The sequence below is a fragment of the Meriones unguiculatus genome, chromosome 11 (genome assembly GCF_030254825.1).
Source record: "Meriones unguiculatus strain TT.TT164.6M chromosome 11, Bangor_MerUng_6.1, whole genome shotgun sequence".
Taxonomy (NCBI): Eukaryota; Metazoa; Chordata; class Mammalia; order Rodentia; family Muridae; genus Meriones; species Meriones unguiculatus.
This window is the reverse complement of record NC_083359.1, coordinates 101,939,573-101,962,150: the sequence shown is the minus strand read 5'-3', so window position 1 is coordinate 101,962,150 and position 22,578 is coordinate 101,939,573. Positions and strand designations below refer to the sequence as shown.

The following is a 22,578-nucleotide window of genomic DNA, read 5'->3' as shown; positions in this document are numbered from 1 at the left end:
GCAGTGACAATTTGACGCTTTTGAAAAATTGGAGTTGATGGCACAGGGAGCAGGAGGTTGTCACTCGAGCAATCTGCGATTACCCACAGCTGCAACCAGGAGCTGGGCACCGCTCTGTCACCGAAGGTAGCTGTGCATAAAGTCCCGGCAAAGCCCACTCTTTTTCTATGGCATCTCCCTCGGCTGTGTGTTTTTCCTCCTGTGTCTCATTCCATCACCCATGATCAATGTCACCCACTTCCTGCCCTCCCAGCTCCACTCTGCTATTAAAGTCACGCTTCAAGCTGTCATTTTCTTTTTAATTTTTAATCAGTCTGTGTTGAGAGAAAACAGGACTCGATCAAGTTCCCAGCCCTTGCTGCTCTGTCAGCACGGTGATTTTATGGATGAGAGTTTGGTTTATATTTGTCTAAAACCCAGAGGAGGAACGGAATCGACACCACAGACCGACATGTATTTGAAGAGACACTTCTGGACTGGGTTCTTTGAAAATCAATCGCTTAGGCACAACACCCAATGGGTGCCATGACACTTTCACATTAAGGATGTAGAATAGCAGGCAAGCAGGGCCAAGGGCATCCTGAAAGCAAGAGGGCAGCGTGGCTTGGGGCTGGGAGGCCAGCCTTTGGATTTAGCAGGACAAAATAGAGAACTGGGAGGGTGTGTGTGTGTGCAGGGAGAGGCAAAAGATCCAACTTATGCTCTCTTCTTTCTTCAGGGTGTGTTTACACAACTTTCCATTTTGGAAAATAAAAGTATGGTTAAGATTTAGAGTCAGGGGCGATGTGATACAATGACCCACGTAGGAAGGCATGAGCAGAGAAACATGAGTGGAGTCTGCGAAATGCCCAAACCAAACATTACCAGGCTACGTGGTCCACCACAGACACATCTGAGTGTGTTCTCACCTTGCGTAAAGCCACAGGTTTATCCCACACCATAGGTCCACTGCCAGACCACGACTGCAAACACCGATGCATGTCACCAGAGGGCAGCACAGAGGATGGGGTGGGGGGGACTGGGGGCCTGGCATCAGGACATTTTCAGAAAGCAGAGTCGCTGGCTTGTTTTATTTCCTTTCCTTTCCCATTCGAACCACCACATCCTGTTTCGATCCATTGTCCAGGTGTAGGAGATGGTCTGAGTGTCCCTGGAGAGTGTCTCTTTGGGAGCTTGTCCCTTACTAATAAGGGCAAAGAGAAGGAGGTGCTCCTGGGTTGGCAGGCCAATATGGGTTTTCTACAGAGGCTGGCCTGTCCAGATCTAGAGTCCCTAGATGGCTCAAACAGATTTTAAAAGCGAATTTATACAATGTGACATGCTTTCGGAGGGGCAGGGGCGGTGCTGTCAACAGAAGCGACAGGATGGGGTGTGTGTGGCACTGTCTCACGCTCTGTGGCAAGAGACACTCAGTTTGGGGGTGATGCGGAGAGTGTCCCTGCTGTCCTCTGTCCCCTGCAGGTCATGACAAACCCTCGTTTAAAAGCCTCACCGCTGCTGCTGCTGCTCAGACCCATAGCCCCGTTGGAGATAGACCGTGTGAATCACTGTCCCCACGTAGACAGATCAGAAAATGACCCCTTCTCCCCCCAAGCTCTGTCCTCCTGTGGCCTCACTCCAAGGTTCAAGGCTCTTGTCCCCGAAGGGGACAGTGGGATTAGTAGGACATCACCAGGCTAGGGTTCCTCTTCCATGAGCGGGATCTCTGGAAAGCAAGAGAGTTATTTGCTTAGTCCGGCTGAAAACTACCCGGTTTGGAGTTACGAGCCTCATTAAAACAGCTCCAATCCCAGAAAGCAGCGAAGAAAGGAAAACGCTAAGTTCCATGCACCCATTAAAGGTCATATAAAACAGCATCCTTCCCCTGCCCCCATACACCATCCATCCGCTACAGAACAATTTGTGGTTTTATATCCAGCTCATAAAAAAGGATAATGTTAAACTTTCACCACCATTTAGACCAAAATATTACAATCTGAAGTGCAGAGAGGTAGGTTGGAACACAGGAAGGGAGCTCTGGGGTGGGGGTGGGGGGTGGCCAGGAGTTTGTGCCCTGCTTCTGTTGTGTACTGGCCTGTTTGTGCCCTGCTTCTGCTGGTGTACAGTACAGAGTGTGTACTGTGGCCACACTCTGGAATCAACATGTTATTTTGCAGAGCTGTGCTGGGCCTCCCTTCCCTGGGGAGTGGAGCATTGATTCCTCGGGCACATTTCACCGAATTCACGGGCCACCATCTTCCCTAGGGACAGGCGCCTCTTTCACAGCACACTGGGTAAAGTGACTTCTATGGACACAGCGTTTCTCTGGGGTCAGGCAGAGGCTGGCAGCACTCCCCTCTGCACTGGCCTTCCTGGGGGAAGGTAGGCCCCGAGTGCGTGTTGGCACAGAAAAACCAGTCTTCTCTCAGTTTTGGCAGATGGGCCGGGGCTTGGGGCACACACCTAGATTGTTCCTCTTTGCCTGTGTGTGATGCTCTTCCCAGCACCACCATCACGAGTCCTATTCAGTTCAAGGACAAGAAGGCACCAAAATGGTGGCACCAAAACGGAAATGCTCTCTACTCTCCAGCCTTTTAACTCCATGGCTTGGTACCCTTTGGGGCCTCCTGGGCTCATTACTAATCACTCTTTGCCACAACTGGCCTTTAAGTAGAGGGAATGGGAAGCAATGACAGCTGGGTAACAAGCAGGTCCCTGGCTCTGACCCTGGGCTGCAGAGCTAGCCCAAGCCTTGGGAATGCTTACCATCTGCAATGTCGATGCCTGGGCTTGTCGATGCCACCTCCCCTGCTGTGCTTGAGATAGTGTCAGGGGTGTCCGGGGCAGGGCGGCTGCCCCCTTGGCACATGGGGGTTGATGAATATAGACTCTGGAGCAGCTCTGAAGAGCCTGAGGTGCTGTCACAGGTCTCTGACTCCCCGGGGCCCGTGTCCATATCCCCGGAGCCGGGGTATGCTGGTGGGCTCTGGTCATCCACAGGCAGAGGACAGCCCTGGCCCATGGAGGCCAGGTACCCGGGGCCTAAGGCACTCGAGCCACCATTCACAGCCTCATCGTAGGTCGGGAGCATGACGGGTACTCCATCCACTACCACAAAGTCAGGGTCGCTGCTGGAGCTCCTGGGAGGGCCTCTGCACAGAGGAGACAGTGGGAACACATCAGGGTCCGCTCCACCCCAGCAAGGAGGCGGTGTGGAGAAAGCCTCTCCTCCCACGTCCCCGGCAGGCGTGCTATGCACCGTGGCCTGGTTCTGCAGAGAGGTTTCCCTTTAATCACTCTCCATCCTAAGGAAGGGTGGACACTCAGTGCCCACAGGGGACAGCCAGTCTGTACTTATTAGGCTTCTTTGTCAAAACGAAACAAAACAAACAAACAAAACCACACCGCTCATTTTTAGAGAGATAGACCAGACACAACAGGAAATAAAAAGGAGGGCTACTAATTGGCCCCCCTGACTGTGTCATTCCAATGACCGAGGTTCATGGCCGCCTCAGGCCCAGTGCTACACTGTGGTCCAGGCTGAACCTGGACAGTTGCTGAGAGGGTTTTAGGTGGCAGTGAAGCCAGGCTACCATCCCTTCCTCGTCGGTCATGGCCACAGCTCCTGCCTGGCCCCTGTGCCCGTCTCCCTCTGAACATGCAGTGCTGGACCTGACCCTAGGTAATGTGTGTCACCAACATCTGTACCAGTATGACTGCCAGGCTCTGCTCCTGGCCCCAGAAGAGCCCAGAGCAGTCGTTAAAACACCTTAGAGTGCTGATCAATCAGGTCGATTGAAGTTGAATGATTAGGCCAGAGGACGACACAGCTGGAAGAGGAGGTGATCAGTTTGGGTGTGACCATGCCTGGAACTCTGCTTGGGGGGGGGAGGGGAGGGACATGGGATGCAGGCACATGGCATTTGAGGGGGAGGGGCAGCGTCAGCCTACGCCATTCACTAACATGAGAGGGACTGCCTCAAGCCCATGGCTGTCTGAAACATCTTGCAAAAACTCAGGGGTTACAGCAGTTGTCTTCTTGCTCCACAGTCCTTAAAGGATAGCCAGAGAAGGCGAGAGAAGACCGAGGCCTGCACCCCCTGGAAGGTGGAAGGCAGGAAGGATGGACGAGCAAGCTTCTGACCCCATGCTGCTAGTGCACCCGGAACAATGGGTGTCCACTCCCCGCTGGCCACTCCGTGGTCTCCCCTTAGCATTTCTGGCTCACTCAGAACTTCCTCCTTGCTCCTGTTTTTTCATGTTGTCAGGCCAGAGCAGGCAGATCCCTCTGTCTCATTTCTCACCCTAACAGCCCATGCTCAGGCCGCATTGCCCTCTGCATAGCTCAAGTGATGCTGAGTGACTTTGATATACTTTGATCTCAAACACTGGGGACCTTGGAAATACAGGCGTCTGTCCTTGGCATGCCCTTGAGAACCTTGTGTTCCATTTGGACAGATGACACCAATTTTCCCCTAAACAACTAGAGGACACTGTGAGAGCATCAAGTGAGTCCTGAGAAGATTTCAAAAACATCCTAATAGTCCATATCTTAGAAAACTCCTTCAAGCATATATAAAAAAATAGCTTTGTGGGCTATTTGAAGGTCTGCTAATACACCATAAATCACAGCTGTGTAGTCTAGCTTTCTCTGTGTGATCCTTTGGCCTTCCTGAGAAACTTTAATTGCTTAGTGATAGAACATGGTCCCTTGATTAATAAATAATAATGCTGAAGACCCGGAGAGCAGATGGAAGGTTTGAGAAGAAGAAAGAAACCTCAGCAGAGGCTTGGTGATGCCACCAGGGAGGTGCTGACACACCTCTGGGCTTGGGGAGGTGACCCGCACACCCAGCAAACACTGCTGGGGAGAGTGAGGTGCCCGCAAGGTCTGGCCTGTGGTGCCTCTGCTGCCAGGAGCTCTGCCGTGAGCTGTGAGATGAAGCTGTCCTGATATGTGGGGTTTGGGAAGCTGCTACATCGCTCCCTCTCCACACTCTTGGGAGTGTGTTGTATTGGAGGGGATAGTTGATTCCAGGAGCCTCCTTCTCACCTTTCCTCATGAACCTCAATTCCTTGTTCTTATGATTAGGTACCATGGTGAGGGCAACTTAGGGATGAGGATGACTACTGACTCAGGGGTAAGAAGAGTGGTGAGGTGACAACACTCAGCTGTAAGGACAGCTCTGGTGTGAGGAGGACTCAGGTGTGAGGACACTAACCTGAGCTCTCTGGTGTAGCCAATGAGGACAGGGAGTCACCCTCTGTAGACCCAGATCCCTTCCCAGACCCTGTCTGATTTCTCCCTCCTAGCTTCCTACCCTATTGGCTGACCTCTGCTTTGTAACTCTGATCTTGTCACCTCCCCAGAAGATGTGCAAGTCACCTAGGGCCACAGCAGGTGCACCATGAAGGGAGATGGTCCTGATAGTGTGTACACAGCTTGCATCCCGGACCTGGTCATTTCCTCCAGCCCCCCTAGTGCCTGCTTCAGAATGGTCTTCCCAGGGAGGCAGGGATGGGGCCTGTCTCCATCATGGTGCTCTCTCCCTGACAGCTGACCCAGACCCTTTAAGCTTTGTTCTCATCTGTGCTCTCTCCACTGCACTGACCTGGTGGGGAAGTGGGCCTTGAACTTGGTCTGGAACATTCTGGCCAGGATGACGAGCAGTAACACCAGCAGCACACTGGTGGCTGTGAATGCCACGATCTTCCACGTGGTCAGGAGGGTCTCGTGGGTGCTGGGCCACGTTTGCTCTGCCACGAGAGATAACAAAGCCAGGCATGAGGTGCCGTGTTCCTTTGGCGGTCACCTGGCACACGAGGTACCCATGGTATGCCTCCTGGGACTCAACAGACATGCCAACGCTCCAGTAGAGCTGGTAAATCATGTGAGGACCCACACAACACTAAAACCTATTTCCAGCATGGGTCCTTCTGGGCTGAGACACATTGGCACATGATGTACCTGTAGACACTGCTGAGACTGTAGACACGTGTGATCATGTTGCAGTCTGGGCAGGAGAACCTAGCACAGGACAGGACAACCATGAACTGCTTCTTGGGAAGAGAGCGAAAGCTGTCCTTCTGCACTGAAGAGCCTGTTCTGATACGGCCCAAAGCACTGTTCTGGGGTGAAGGATGGAAGCAAGGGCGGTGAAGGCTAAGGGTGCAGCACTCCTTGGCCATCACTGTACTCTCTGTGGCTTCTGCCAGGTAAGAGCAGACCATTCTAGGATGGATTCTCATCCTTTTACTCCCAGCATACCCTATCCCATTATCCCACTCAGGAGTCATCTCTTAGACTGAGTGCCTCTCCTCTTGTTGCTTCACATGACGTCTGTGTGCCTCCAGACACCCAGCACCGCATCTGTGCTCAGAAGAGCAGCATCCAACCATCACTGGGGCTAAGGCAGCAGCCACAGCTATGGCCTGGGAAATGCTAGAGAGAGTGGGCAGGAGCTGAAAGAACAGGCGAAGGGTGTGTGCTGACAGCAGGGCCTCTATGGGACCATTTCCTGGGTGTGCTGGGACCTATGGGAAAGATGGCCACGTCGCACGTCATTTACCAGTGGGGCTGGTGTACAGTCTCCGCTTGTGTGAGATCAGTTCTTACACACACAAAACAGTATTATTCATACAGTGGGGGAAGGGTGGGTTATGCGCTACTCAGTTCCCAGGGCCATGCACATAATTCTGGTTACACCCATGGGCCTGCATCCTTGCCAGGGGAGGCACCAAGGCTGTGAGAAACTGCAGACGTTGAATTTCCCTGTGGGTGCCAGGGCTATGATTCCTGACCCTCTGGAAAAGGCCTGGAATCCCTGGGCAGAGTCCAACACAGCCACCCCGCCTTATCCAAAATTGTGAATTTCTACAGCCCGGCCCTGAGGCTCGTGGTAAGATGGGAGTGGATGCCATTTGGGACACAGCCTGGCCACAGCCTGGCCACAGCCTGGCCACAGCCTGGCCACAGCCTGGCCACAGCCTGCCCAAGGGGTGCGGCCTGCGGTCTCACCTGATTTGATGCAGTAGACTTGGTAGGAAGGGAACCACTCTCCATACTGGCAGGTAATGTACTTGTAGTCACTGGTGAGGCTGTAGCCAGGATCACAGTAGAACTCCACCACGGTTCCATGATTGTAGCGCTCACAAGGCCTCGGGTGGCAGATGAAATCTCCGTGACTCACCATAGGAGGTAGTGGACAAACTTGGGCAGTTGGGGAGAATAAGAGTTTGAGAACCATACGCTCCTTGGAGGAGCCCTTCAGACGCAAGGCAGGCATGACCAACCACAGCTACTTTTAGATGTACTAACACGTCAAACACCAAGGCACGGAATCAGAGACAGCGTAGCTTTCCACGGAAGGTCAGCGGAAGCCTGCTAGGATATTCTGAGCACGAACGCTGTCATGTGGTGTTGTAAAGTGCATAGTAAAAGCGAGGCTCATCTTACAATGTGACGAGCACGCCTATTTAATAGACAGTATTAAGCTAGCCTATTAATAATGCATGCCACTATGTGCCAGACAACCTAGTAAATAAAATTAAGATATTTATGGACAGAATCTTTACCCAGTGGCACAGTGGTGCCAAGTCTGCTTCTGTTACCAAAGCAGTCATCTGAGACTGTTTAAATCGGGGAGGGGGCCCTCACTTCACCTCACGTCCTGCTGGGGTTTGGCCGGTGACAAGCATGTAGGAACTCTCCTACTTCTGTTTGCAGTGTCCCTCCTACCCCACAGGTGCCACCAGGGCAATGGGAACAAGAATTAGGAGCCTGAAGGCCTAGGCTTCCCTCTGTCAATATACCGTGTGACCTTAAATGTGTCACTTAACCCTCTGTAAGGCCTGATCTTCTCCTCCATCTCATTCTGCTGCTGCTGCTGCCGTTTAAGTGTTTTCTGACCCACGTTTTACGATGCTAGGGGAGAAGGCTGTCTTCAGTCATCGCCCCAGGGCTGCAGAGGTGGATCTGGCTACATCTGGCTACATGTCTGACACTGGACAGATGGGTTTTAGTGGAGTCTGACATTTACTCATCTCATGCCACAAAGAGATCCTTTGTCTGCAGAAGACTCAGACCTAAACCGCGTGCCACTTAAATACTCCTTGGGAAACAATCAAACTGCAGGCTACCAAAGCCTGGCTTTCAGATCCCACCCCAGAAACTGTTAAAAAGGCTGAAAACCAAGACAGACAAACCCAAAAGCGAGGCAATTTTTGTGACCCTTCGTGGGAGAACCAAATAATCTGGCTAGTGTAGAACCCCCTGACACTACGCACTGCCCCTCAAACTGGCCAGGGCTCTCCGAGAGCATACAGCATTCTCCCTGTTGGTGTGTGTTCCTCAGGCTGCATAATAAGATGGAGGTGTCCCAAAGTGTGCCCTTGTTGGGCACCTATCTCTAGTCCTGCAGACAATGGCACAATGTGGATCTCAGCAGCTCATTTAAAGATGAGGAGACAAGCTAAAAGAAGCAAAAAGTGACTGAGAGGGAGCACCCAGTGGTTCCAAGCAAGTCCCTTCTCATCTCAGAGTGCCCATGAAAGCCAGCAGCATAACAGTGGGTCAGTGGGGCTGGCTACGACCTGAGCATCATGGGATCTCAATGAGGCGGTAGAGAAATGGTGACGGCAACTGGGAAGTTTCAAGGTTAGCAAGAGCAGGCCACTGCCACTCCTGGCTGGTTGGAAAAGGGCTTGTTGGGGTCCCAGTAGAAAGCAGAATGGCGGAGGTCTATATTGGAGATGCTAGAACCAAAGCAACTGCCTCCAGGGCAGAGAGAGGGAAGGGAACACTGGAAACAGGTTCCTACAGGGGGTCTAGGAAGTAGGGTCTGTAGCAGGTAGCTGGCCTGGAACATGATGTGTGCAGGGAAGGATCCAGAGTAGGATCTGACAGTTAAATGGTGGCTGATGAGAGCATCCTTTAGGCAGGCACTGGAGAACCCGTAGTTTGAGTTCTGACTTCAACCCTGAGGAGCGTTCTGCTGCTTGGAAGGGTTTGCTGGGCTAGCTCATGGCCTCATCTGCACTGCCCACAGCATGGCACAAGAATCCCGAGCACCGCTATTTCTGTTTCCACAAAGGGCTCTCTGTCCAGAGCGGTCATCCACAGGTTCCCAGGAGGTAAGTAAGAAGGCCAGCAAGGATGCTGGCGACCAGGAATGACAAAGCAAAGGTACCCATGTCCATACCTCAGAGAACTCCAGGATGCTATGGGCTCCTCCTTTGCCTAGTCCCTCCTCTATGTCACTGTCTTGCCTCTGGTTCCCATGAGGCCAAAGGGAAGGGTACCCAGTGGCCTCCAGGGCTGACAAGACCAACTGCCCCTGTGCTGCTGTGAGTGCTGTAACTAGCGGAGACCCTTTCTGTGGGAAAAAGTATATGAAGTGTTTGTCTAACTGATGAGTGGGTAAAGGAAATGTGCAATATACCATGGAATATCACTCAGACTTTAAAAGGGAGAACTTTGCCATTTTCAAAAACATGGATGAACACCAAGGGTATCATGATAAATGAAATACACACCAGAGTCAGAAAACTCTGCATGACTGTGAACTCACCAGTAAGTGGATATGTATGTGTGGATGTGTGCATATATATACATACATATATTTATGTATGTATGTATATACGTATATGTATACATGTATGTGTATATATGTATGTACATATTCCATAGAAACAGAATAGAACAGAGGCTATCAGGAGCCAGAAGATGGAGAATTGGGAATACGGAGGTCAAAGAACACAAACTTGCTGGGCATGGTAAACAAGACTGGGGATCTTCTGTAAGCCTGGGGAAGGGTACAGCTAGAAGTGCTAGGCTGTGTCCTTAACATTTGCCAAAAGCAGATTTCAGCTCTCACCTCTGATGAAAGGCAGCTACGAGGAGACGGAAATGTTCGTGGCTCAGCCCAAGTAAAAATCTCACTATGGGGATATGTATCAATACACCATATTATACACCTCTATGTATGAAACTGTTGGAAAAAAAAGCTACACCCTGTAGCAAGGTGCTCCTACTCAGTACACTTTCTGAAAAAGCCCCCAAGGGACACCACAGGGTTGGGAAATTCCAAGACTGGGTTTCAAGGGCTGGGACGCCTCAGGAAAGAAGCCCAATGTTGATATCAGTGGCTATGAGCAGTGTCTTCCCCAACTTGGCCTGAAGAACGAATGACTGCTGAAATCAGCACATCAGCCTCCAGGCAAATCGACTCATGGCAGCTCAAAAAGGGCTTCCCCCTACAACCAGTCAGTGGGTGTGGTGAAGCTGTCCTCATTTTTGTGTTCATACCATTGCTCTACTCCTGATGCCGGCGACGTCTTACTGAGAAGCGATCGCTAACGCCCAGGTTGTCGGATGATCAGAAGCAAGGTACAAACTGCGTGCGCTGCCCAGCGGGCTCTGAATAATGTTGGTAATTAGCCTCCCTAGAGGGTGCTCAGACTTGCGCAGAGCTCTGTTGCATCCTTTCTCAGGACAAGCACAGCCCAGGCCCCATGCCAGGCTGGCTCCTTACACAGCAAAGGAGTCCCAACAAACACCAGAGCAGCACCAAGAAGGCAGAGACCCCGGAGCCCCTGGTCACCACATCCCTCCGGAGCCCAGATGAACGCCAGTGTTGTGTAGGTTTGTGTTTTCTCAGAATCGGCATGTGATGGAGGCCTGTTTCCCAGAAGTGGAAAAATGTATCTGCACACCTTGCTATGTCCTAATGATGCACCTGGAAACACCGCTAGCTTCACTGTAAACCTCCGTGAAGACAGCTTGGGGTGCAAGGTGTTTCTTTTGAATTGGAAAGAAACAACAAAAATGTTGTTAATTATAAAGTTGCCGGGCTGGGGAGATGGCTCAGTTGGTAAAGCCTGAAAACCTGGCTTTGGTACCCAGAACTGATGTCTGAAAAAGAAAAGAAAAGACCAGGTGTGGTGTGCACACTCGAAATTGCAGTGCTGGGATAGGTGGATCCCTGGGGCTCACTGGACAGTCAGCTTTGCCCAGGTGCCAAGTTCTAGGCCAGTAAGAGACCCAATCTCAAAAATCACGGCAGAAGTCATCCTGAGGAATGACTTCAAGGTGACCTCTGGCCTACACACACACACACACACACACACACACACACACACACAATGTGTGTGCATGCATGAGCACACACACATATACACACATACATACACATACATGCAGGCACCCCCACAAACATGCATGGTCATACATACATACATACAATCATCAGAAAAGTTAGGCTTATTTCAAAATCCTAATATGGGGCTCAAGGGACTCCCACCTTAAGTCACCTAACACTGCCTCACCATGACACTCTCTGAATTCCGCTCTGTATCTTCCCCACAGCATCCCTAGGAGACAGACAGACTGACTGACAGACACACTTGCCCACACAGCGGTCTCAGGCACAGGGCAAGCAGCCTGCTCCAACGCTGTGCGACGAGCTTCTGCAGGGACCCGCATGTTCATGAGCATACAACAGTTTCACCTCAACACTCTTTCAGCCCAACCCAGACCCCCTCAGCTACGAGCTCACAGCAAAAGCTGTGGGCGGCAGGAACAGAGAGTCCATTGCAACTTTAGCTTTTGAAGCATTTCTTTTGACTTTAGAGAAGATCAACAGCAGGTACTGTTTTTTGGAGGACTGCAGCCTGTGTTTCAGGGCATCGCAGAAAGAATCCAAGCGAGGCCCTGCTGAGGCTCAGCCGGGAATGGATCTTAATTACTGTCCCCAGGTGTCACTGCTCTGCTCCTCATCTGCCATTTGTCCACAGAGGGTTATGTCTCCTTGCAGAACAAAAGGGATATTCCTACCTGTCAAGTGGTTGCAGAGTAGCTTTTTGTCTGTTGCTCACAGAGCTCAAGAGGTGGGCTAGCTAGGGCAGAGGATAGGAGATAGGAGGCAGAAGCCAGGACCTATAGTCTGCTCTGTGCTGGATACCAGTGGCCTGAGCTGGGGCTGGATAAGCAAGCTGAAGGGCCTTTCCCAAGTGAGGGCTGTAGTGACAATTGTGGAAGTTTGGTTTCTTTATTTAAAAAAAAAAACACTGAAATATTATAAGAATATGTTTCCGTTTTAATCCCAGGTGTAGGGATAGGGGGCTGCTTCGGACTGTACACAGCAGCTAACTAGGATTTGCCTCGTGCTCTAGCAGAGGCATGGTTTTACCAGCTGCAGATAGTTTCTGTGATTGTGTGGCATTTGGAATTCTGGGAACTTTTAGAGGGTATGTCAGTTCTAGAGTCCAGCTAGATGAGGTGGCTGGCTGTTGGCTGGTGCTGGTTGTGGTTTGTCAAGTAGTTTTGCACAAGGAGGAAACAACAACAAGAAGAAATTAGCTATCCTGATGGCAAAGTTCAAACTTGCCCCAACGAGCCTGACACCCCTAATCAGCAGGAAGTAGTTTAACGATGTCATAGCTCCCTTTCCGACCCTTTATTCAGGGATCTCTTTCCTTTCCTCTCTGTCCTCTTTTTCTCTCTTATCTAGTGTTGGGGGTTGAAAGGGAAGAAGAAAAGGAGTGGAGAAGGATGGAAGAAAGAAGAACCCACAAAAGTAGCAAACGTGGGCTACAAAGGGCCACTTCTCGTTCATTGTGCCTCTTGGGAATTTCTCAGGCACTTCCTTTCCTTGCTGCCAAGCTCTGTGCACCTCTGGCTCTCTCCCCTGTCTGGCTGGAGTACAGCAAAAACACCCGCAACCTTCCTGGGCCCTCTGTGTATTCTGCATGACTATAAACATATTTCTGTACTTAGATTGGGGTTAAGTCCTGATAACTCATCACAGGTCTGGCAAAGATCCTATTTACTCTAGCGAATGCTTTTCTATGCATTGTTGGCTCCAATTGGCTAATGTGTTGTTGCAGATTTCACATAGCATCCCTGTCTAGCTTGGGTGTTAGGACCGTGCTGCCTACACAGAATGAGTTAGACACTAGTCCCTCTGCCTCTTTCCACTTCTCCCCTACAGCCTGGTTACAAGTGAAGCTGCTGGAGTTTGGGGGTCAAGAAGGTACTGTGCTGATCGTCTGGGATTTCTCCACCTCTGCTGCCTCTCTTCTTCATGGGGGAATGCCAGCAATGGCGGTCCCATCCACAAACACTGGCCAAAGTAAGTTCCAATTAAGGGTACGTTAGAGCCCCCCCACCCCGCCCCACAGCATGATCCACACAAAGAACACACAACCCACAGGGGCGCATGCCATTGGCTCCATCCTGGTGCACACTGGCTCTGTGGTCATTCCTAAGTGAAGGTGTAAAGGTCCTTCCCCAGGGAGACAGCCGCCTCACTCTCAGGAGGCTGACGCAGTTCATAAGCCTAATAGGTTTGAAGAAGCAGGAAGGACTTCCTGGCGGTCCTGGCGAGCTCCTGGGAGGTGGATGTCCCTGTTCTCTGGGACGTCCCGTGACACACCCAGCCTCACTATCCCAGTACCTTCTCTCACCAAGATCAGTGTTACGGTTTGACTCTCACGTGTCCCCCGAAGGCTCATGTTTTGAGCACTTGGTCCTCAGCATGGGACATTGTTGTGAGGTTTGTGGAGCCTCTGGGAGATGGGGCTTGGCTGGTGGAAGCAGAGCACTGGGGGAAGAACTTTGGCGGCCATAAAGCGCCCCTGGTTCTGGTCTTTTCTCTGGCTTCCGGTCCATCACAGTCTTGACAGCCACTTCTGCCTGCCCCCGCCATCCCTCCCCAGCCCAATGGCCTGAAACCTCTATGAAGTCAGGAGAGAAAATAAACTAACCCTCCCTCCCTCAAGTTGCTTCTATCAATGCTCTGGCCACAGTGATGCACAAAAAACTAACACAGCACCCCTTCCATCCTACCTCTGATTTCTTTCCACAGATGATTTCCTGCTTCCTTCAGCGTGCACCTGGCTTGAGGCTCTCCTCAAGGCCAGGCAGCAAGTGCCATAATCAAATAAACACTGTGGGGATTATTAGAAGCAGGAGCCCATGTTTTTTCCACAATCACTGTACCGTCCAAACATTTCATTTGGCCAGAGGCAAATGAACCTAAGTCATTTCTCCCTTTCCTGTGTACACCAGGCCTACATCCCATTGTCTAGGTTCAGGGAAGGTGAAGTACGACTTCAAGCAAAATGAAGTGGTAGAGAAAAGCCAATGCATGTTCTAAGCACAGGGTTAGCAGTGGTGTACCTGCCCCCGTAGGCAAAGAAATGTGAGTAGCCTGCTCTGGGCTTGCTGGATTCTTCACTTTCTTACCACAGCATATCGCTATATTATTTATTATATTAACTTGTTTTAAAAGTCATTTATTTAACACCTCCCCAACAGCTGAAAGGGAATTACAGTTGTCCTCAGTTTGTAATGCAATGGCGACTTCTGTGGCCTGGAAAGCCTTCTGCTAGTCAAAGAAACTTAACTACCACCTGTTCATATACTTGAAGGAGCCAGGATGAAGCTCCAGCCTGCATACCTCTCTGGGGAGCCTGGCAGGCACAGCTGATAGGAATTAGAAGTTCTTTTGTATGCGGTAAGATCTCAAATGTGTGCTGGAACTGGAGATGTATTCGGGGACAGGAGACTAAAGGCCACGCATGACGCTTCTTTATAATAGAAATGGGCTGTGTACACAGGGAACAGGAGGACTCTGAGAAATCTCCAGACACAAGGGGAGGAAAGAAGGGGCAGAACATGACAGCCAGTGTGGTGGTCTGAAGAAGAATGACCCCTATAGGCTCAAATATTTAAATGCTTAGTCATCAGGGAGTGTCACTACTTGGGAAGGATTAGGAGGTGTGGCTTTGTTGGAGTAGGTGTGGTCTTGTGGGAGGAAGTGCATTACTGGGTGCAGGGGGAGCGGCTTTAAGGTTTCAAAAACCCAAGCCAGGGCCAGTGGCTTTCTCTCTTCTACTGCCTGTGGATCTGGCTATAGAACTCTGAACTACTTCTCCAGCATCATGTCTGCCTGCATACTGCCATACTCACAGCCATGATGACAATGAAGTAAACCTCTGAAACTACAAGCCATCCCCAATTAAGTGTTTTCCTTTATAAGAATTGCTATGGTCATAGTGTCTCTTCAAAGCAAAAGGATACTGACCAAGACAGCTAAAGGACTGTGAGTAAGGAATAAGGAAAACGAGAAAAGGGCCAGGAGGAGAGGGAAGCTGTGGGTGGAGAGGTCTCTACGAGGAGAGGGTAGGTTATATGTGGGCACCACTGAGGTCTCAGTTCCTTCATGTGGATAATACAAGACACCCCACTGCAGTTCAACTCCACCCTGACACTACAGATTGGATTCCACTCCTAGGAACTCGGGGCTACAATCTTCTGGAGATCTGGGTTGCAGCTAGGAGGCACAGTCCTGGAAGGCCCTCGTTTTGATTTCCTGACCCACGAAAGAGAAGAAAAAGAATCCACCAAGCCTCAGCAGAGGTCTGCGTGATGTTTTTTGAGGGTGCATTATCAGGAGCTGTTCTGTTCTCCTTCCCCACCTAACGGAAGCACGGCCTACCTGTCAGAAGTGGAGAAATTACCCACAAGAGAAGCAGCAAAGGACTGATCTGTTATACCTGATCACAAGTTCTCTCCTGGGATCACTGGGAGGCAGTGGAGGGAATCCAGCAGTAATAGGGACCCCAAGGATCTGCTATTCAGGGAAGGCTGACATCCAGAACAGCTCTGTCCCTGGTAGGGTTCTCAGACCAGAACCTGAACAGCAGCTGTCTGCTAAAAGTCCGCACGCACGCACGCACGCACGCACGCACGCACGTGCACACACACAAACAAACACACAAACAAAAAACCAATTAGACCTTGTTGCAACATCCACAGGCAGTTTTAACTTCTCTTATTTTAAATGTAATCTAATGTGGGACAGGAGAGGGAGGGCTGTATAGCAACCAGTCAAGAAGATAGATGGAACAGTGCATGTGAGGTCCATAGCTCCGTGGCAAGCAGTTGGGATTTTGTCAGAAATGTGAAGGGATGCTGTGAAGATCAAGGACTGGAACAGCCTTTACAGGTTTCTGTGTGTGTGGCTGGCAGCTGGGGTATCCAGACCTGTCGAGTCATTAGGATGTGGTTGTCATGACTTGGACAGATGGTGATATCTTGGATCATGACAGTGATAGCCAACATCTGGGAAAGAGATGGTGGAACATCCTTCAAACATTCTAGTTCTTTTTCTAAAATAGTTTTTTGATAGGTGGATTTGGGGGCCCTGGGAGAAGAGCCAAAGACAATGACCAGATTTTGGACCTGGGTTGATGGTGGTACTATTCACCCACCACATTAGAAAATTGCTTTGTGGGAGAGAGTGGTACTGAGTTCAGCTGTGTTCTGGTTAGGTTGGAACTGCCAGTGAGTATGAATCAAGCACCTGGAGAAAGGTCTGGGATAAATTTAGAGCTCAGCAGTCATGAGCAGAAAGACAGGACTTCTTACCACAGGACTGCATGCACTCACACAGGAGAAAGTACAGAAAGGGTCCCAAGTCCAAACACAGAGACATCAGAGAGAACAAAGAGACAAGCAGAGTTTTACAGATGCTGAGAAAAGGGGTGTTAGGAAAAGTGAGTGCTCCCTAGGGGGGTGGGAAGAGAAAGCATGGCCATGAGTTAGGAAAAGTGTGGCCATGGGTAATGAAGAGAAACATGGTTATGGGTTAGAAAAAGAAGTGGGCCATGGGTTAGGAAGAGAAGTGTGGTCATGGGTTAGAAAAAGAAGCATGGTCATGGGTCACAGAAAGCATGGATGACTTTGAGACTTGGTGGCAGAACTAGATCCATTTGGATGGACTGGAGAAAATAAGGCGGAAGGAAAAGTCTCCTGTAGGGAGGCAGTGAATGGAGTAGCCAAAGTGTCAAAGAGGACCCCATTAGAGTTCTGGACCTTGTTCATGGTTGGTGTATGTTGGTAGAGTCCAATATGGTGGACAAGACTGGAGATTCAGGTAGAGGGTCTGAAGGAGGACGGCCATGATGGAGGTGAGAGGGGATGGGATCACACATGAACAGGGAGGCTTGCTTTGGAAGAGGATCTGGGTGTGGGCATAGGTCCAAGTAGCTCTAAGGCAAGGGTGGTAAAGATGGGCAGACTGCTCTCTAAAGACTCCTATTTTCTGAGTTAACTATGAGGAGGCTACAGCTGAGAATTATGTATTTTTTATCATAGTCCTTAAGCCATTTATGTAGTTCAATCCATGCAAAAGAGGGAAATGAACCTTAAAAACAGCCAAGGACCCTCATGAATATTCACACAGACAGGAAGGGTGTAAGCGCAGAACATTATAACCTGTACACGCGAATGTTTTAAAACTCTTCCAAGACATTAGCCTAGAGGCTTTCACTGGTCATTTCATTCTCACTTCGTCCAAAGACACAGTCTGCACACTTTTCATGTAGGAGAGAGCTGACACCTGGATTATGAATCCACATCTACCCGACATGATTACTGGCAAAGGCTGTTCGCTGCTCACACAAGCCACACTGCTGTCTTATTTCTGAGTATCCTCCAGCCTCCGTTGCCCAGAGCCCCGTGTCTGTCTAGGTTCTAGTCGATGGACTGTGGCTAGAAGTAACTCACAGCAACTGGTACCATGAGTTCAGGATAGACCCACGAGTCTCTGCCATATTTTCTAGAATAGAAGTGATTTCTCAAAGGGACCTGAAGCCACAGCTCCAGAGCCTATGGAGACATGGTGATGAGAAGAGGTTCTAACTGACCGAAACTCACACCACACTGCAATGTCAAGACGAACTTCTGTTCTGTTTGTACCACAGTCCAACCCCCATCCCCTTAGGAACTTTCTCATAGTCCTGGTTTATCTTACACTTGGAATAAGGGGTAAGTAGTGGACATAAGTCTGCTCTGTGAAGTAGCACACTGCTCTCTTGATGAGTTCGCTGTTATCATAGCCAGCATGCACCCTCGCTGCCATATTAAAGCTCTATTTGAACAGTGTCTTAATGCTTTAAGCCAGTGGCTCCTTAGCCCCAACTGCATATTAGAATCACTTAGGGAACTCTGCCTAATTGGTCAGGGCTGGGTACTAGTCTTGGCTAGCTCTTAAGAGCTCCCTGGGTAATTCTAATAGGCAATCCAAGTTAAGATGCCTCGCTTTGTGCAGTTGTAATAGACAGTTGGGAAAAACCAATCTCCCTCCACTCACCAGCTGCTGGATGCAGGCTTAGCACACTCAGCAGAGCTGGTATGTGAACTAAACTGTCATAGTATCTGATCTGGTCTTCACCTTTCACCAAGATCTTACCATTGGGAGCTATAGTCCATAGATTACCAGCATTGGGTGAGTTAGGACCCCACTGGAAGTGCCCAGAGTACAGCCACACCCTGACCTGCTGAATCACAAGCTTTGTGTTAGAGAATGCCATGGTAAGCCATGCTCAAAATGGACTGTGGGGAGCTAAGGAAACTTTGTAGATGAGCCTAGGGGTGTGAAGGAAAGAAGCTTGCACTTAAGCTATAATCGACCTTGAAGAGCAAGGAATGGTGGGAGAAGATCCACGATTCTGTGTGTTGACACCACCTCCAGGCAGCCTCCTGTATCATCTATATGGTTTCAGGTAGATATGTACAGAATCACCCATCCTCTGTCCCTCAGGAGATCTGCAGGCCTGTAGTACTCAAAACTGTCATTGTGGCTGCTGTCCCCAATCTGACTCAAGTTTACGTAATGAATCCAGGAAGCTGTATGGACCCCTGCATGCCAGAGTCATAACTGTTTCCAAGGAGACATCAGAAAACTTTGCTTTTAGCTCAGGGAAAATCAATAAAATGTTATTCAGCACATTACATTTTCCACTTTTGTTGTAACAACACAGAAGGCCAATAAATGTGTCCACCCAAGGAAGCAAACGATCATGTGGCTAGGCTCTGCTTGTTTCCAGGCTGGGTAGAAAATGGTTTTCACCTGCTCTGAGACGCACTGACAGATGAAGTTCAAGATCAATATTACCTGGTAGCCCCGAGGGGGGGGGGGCTGTGATCTGCTCTCTACCTCCGAGTCACTGCAATGGGGTTTTCCTGAGGAAACGCAGCATGCATTTGATGACAACTGTTAGACTCCAGCATAAAAACAAAAATGAGGCATCACATAAGCAAAATGCTATGTGCCTGGTGCCACAGCCATGCAGAAACCATGGAAGAGCACGCACAGGTGAGGCAGCTGGTTTGGGCCTACAATTTACTGACAAGACTTTGCAGCAGGGGACGATGGGCTGAAATCAAAAGCTAACATGTGTTTCTGTACTCCAGGGAAGGATGCAACTCCCTGAAATGACAGGAGCCTCAGCAGAATTGAGAGCTGTGTCAGCCACCACCAGTGGAGAATACATCTGTGGGGTCAGAGCACTCTGAAGTCTGGGTACCCTTTCTAACACACAACCTGCTGCAGTTGGAACTCCCAGTGCCAAGCATGACTTCTTCATTTTTATTTTTTTAAGAAAAATCAGAAACTCAAGATGAAAGGGAGGAGTGTGCGCCACAAGGTAGACCAGAAAGCTCACATGTAAGATAGCATTTGCTACTTGTATTCTCTCTCTCTCTCTCTCTCTCTCTCTCTGCAGCTCAGAAAAGCCTGCATCACCAGAGACCATGCAAGTTTCAAGGTGGCTAGGGTATCCTGGATCCTGGTGATTCTCAAACTCTCCATCCATAGGCTAGACCAAGGGAGCACACTGATAAATCAGTGTGGGATTTTCTGAATCTCAAGGTGTTTGTTTATTTGTTTGAGACAGATTCTCACTATATAGCCCAGGTTCCCCCTCTCTCCCTCATTCCTGCACTGATCCTCTCCTGTCTGGATTTTCCTTAATTATAAGTGAAACACAAGATTAAGTATTACAACTTTATAAACAAATCAAATCTAAAATGTTTAAAATAAATACAAATAGTCCCTTCATATGTGTGAACACAATGAAAGGTGAAATATATCCACTAGTACAGTGCAATTAGCAGCATTTGAACGCCTAACATGAGTCTCATAAACACACATCAGCCTGCATAGTGGACATATGTTTGTTTCAGCCCTTTACACCCAGGGCTGAAAGGGATCTGGGTAAATCTTTTAGGCTCCCAATCTGAAAAGCTACCACAAGCTTTAGGCCATAGGTGAGGGGGGCATCAGTATGTTTGAGCCAGATAGAGTTCCTCTGACAGACAAACTGGTACCATTTCCAGTCCAACCCAGAGTATTTGAGGCCAAGGGAACACGTGGTTATAGGCTTAGAATGCAACCCTGACTCAACAGCAGCTCTTCACATACAGTGACAGAGGCAGGTTAGAAATGGCAGCCTAGCTTCCCTACAGCAGGCACTGGCTCTGCAAGCAGGGTGATCTAAGGTAACGCAGTATGGTAAAAATGGGGTGTTTGTTTTATTTTTACATTTACTTATTAGTGTGTGGAGGGCAGAGCGACCTGTGAGAGTCAGTTCTTCCTTCAACCATGTGAGTTCCAGGAATTAAATTCGGATCATCAGGCGTGGACACAAGCCCCGCTGGGACATCTCCCTGCCCCTCCCTCTACCTTGAGCTGTTCTTAATACACCATGGCAGAGCAACCGAAAACAGATGTCTATACGTGAAGCCTTCCTCTCGCTACTATTTCAAGCATAACTTTCTCCTCGCCGACACTCGCAGTGGCACTGTGGTTTGTTTTTCTGTGAGTGTACCCATCTTTGTTTGAACGCTGGAGCCTCAAGCCTCACTTTTAACAAGTATGGGCAAAGGAAAAGAAAACCTGAGCAGCAGGCTGGGCAGGCATTAACCGACCTTAAGAAAACAATCACAGCTAGATGTCCTTCGCATCTATCAGCTGCCAAGATCAAAGGTCATTTCCCACCAGGAGACCCCCACCTTTCTGATGCACCTTCTGGGGGGTGGGTGGGGGGGCCTTCATGGTCCTCAACTATCCATTCTCTTGCCTCCGCCTCTCAGACTGTGATTTGTTTTGTTTTGGTTTGGTTTTTTTGCCATCACTTTTCTCCCCTTAAAAATTGGCACTTCCTTGTTGTGGTTTTACAGAAAGTCCTATCAGATGAGGAAACAGTTGTTCCCAAGGGGCAGTCGTTGGTCCCCGTGTAAGTGGATGAACACGTGTGCAACCACGGTTGGATGTGGTTGCAGGCCACACGTAAAAAACAGCTACATCTCAGCCTATGGACAGTGCTTCTAAGAGTCAGGTCAGAATTAAGTGCACCAGTCTTCTGTGAGACAAAGCCCACGCTATTCTGTGGAGAGCACCACTGTGACATCTGAGCAGATCTTGAGAAGCACTGAAGAACAGACAAGAAGAAAGAGTGAGAGAAAGTGCCCTGTCTACAAACAAGCAAACAGACAAACAAAGGCTGGGCAGGAGAGATAGCCCCGCCAGTGAAGGACCTGCTGTACAAGTTGATGCACAGAACCCATACGTCTGGGGAGGTGGGTTTCTAGGGCGCCCTGGCCAGTCAGTCTAGTCTTCCCTGTCATCTCTAGGCTGACGAAAGGCACTGTCACAGGAAGCGAGGTGCACAGGGGCTGGTGTGCTGTCCTACCCTTTCCCAGCTGTATGCCTAGTGCCTCTGGAAGAAGCGGCAGGCAAGTGCGGCAATGGCTCATGAAGGGCGGTGAGGTGGGGCTGGGAGCTGGCGGAGAGAATGGAAAGAGAATAACAAGGAAGAATGACCCCACAGCACTCTGCCAGGCTGGCACAGTCCCAGAGTGATGGAGGGGATTTATTACTTTCTGTGTTGTACCTGATTGCAAGAGGTTTTATTACTATGAAATACAAGTCATCCTACTTTCTAGAGAGGAAAGGAGGAAATAAATTCTGCCCAGAGCAGGGCTGGAGGAGATCCTGGGGTTTAAGGACAAACACGGAGAATTTCCCATTTGTAGTGGCCATCTATATCCCGAGCATGATGAAGTCGGCCCTCTCATGAGGGGCTCCAAGCACTGGTCACAGCTTTTGATTCTCTCTGCTTCTTCTAGGAAGCTGACACTTAATCCTTGCAAAACAAAGGCTCGCTCATCTGTGAATCAATGTGAACAATGGGAAGGAGTGCAGGGCTGGTGAGGACCCTGAACAAGGCAAAGGCAGCATTTCCTGCATCTGTCCCCAACAGGGACCCAGGACAGGTGACCTGCTGGGTAAGAGGAGGGATCCGGGGCCTGCAGGGGAGGGGAGTAGACTCTGGTCTGGTAGGGGGTGATTTTCCTCTGGAGTCCTCTCTGTGGAAGAGGAATCACCTGTCTTGTTCCTTTGACCTCAGTTGAAATTTCTGCCCCAAAAGAAGTTTAAAACAAAACAAAACAAAACATTTCATTGTCAAAATCCAGGAGAGATGAAAGTTGATGGTCGAAATAATACAAATGGAAAAAAAAGGAGGCAAGGCAGGCCCTGCCAGAGGCTAAGTCTAGTGAAGGATGGGTACAGGAGAAGGAGCGGGAAGGAGAGTGAGGGTCTATTTGTGAGGTGTAATGCTAATGGAGATGAGCCTAGAAAGGAACAGCAACTGGGTCTACCTGAAAAAAGCCCTGGGTGTATCTGAAAAACAGAAATAAAATCTTCTGGGGTTTTGGTTGCTGTGTGTGTGTGTGTGGGGGGGTTGTTT

The 22,578-nt window shown here is 49.7% G+C and overlaps 1 protein-coding gene across 2 annotated transcripts in view; it reads right to left on the bottom strand.

The window, feature by feature from the left end:
- Window positions 1-287: 287 nt before the first annotated feature.
- The window catches only part of Susd4 (sushi domain containing 4), a 119,933-nt gene continuing 97,642 nt past the window's right edge, over window positions 288-22,578 (bottom strand). Inside the window, exons 6-9 of one of the 2 annotated variants that reach the window (XM_060364851.1) lie at window positions 6,998-7,196; window positions 5,592-5,736; window positions 2,746-3,131; window positions 288-1,705 (exon numbers count right to left, since the gene is read on the bottom strand). In XM_060364851.1, the coding sequence (XP_060220834.1) occupies window positions 1,677-1,705; window positions 2,746-3,131; window positions 5,592-5,736; window positions 6,998-7,196 (759 nt within the window). In that variant the 3' untranslated portion in view covers window positions 288-1,676. The remainder of the gene's footprint in view (window positions 1,706-2,745; window positions 3,132-5,591; window positions 5,737-6,997; window positions 7,197-22,578) is intronic. The other variant, XM_021633632.2, reaches the window with a different exon arrangement.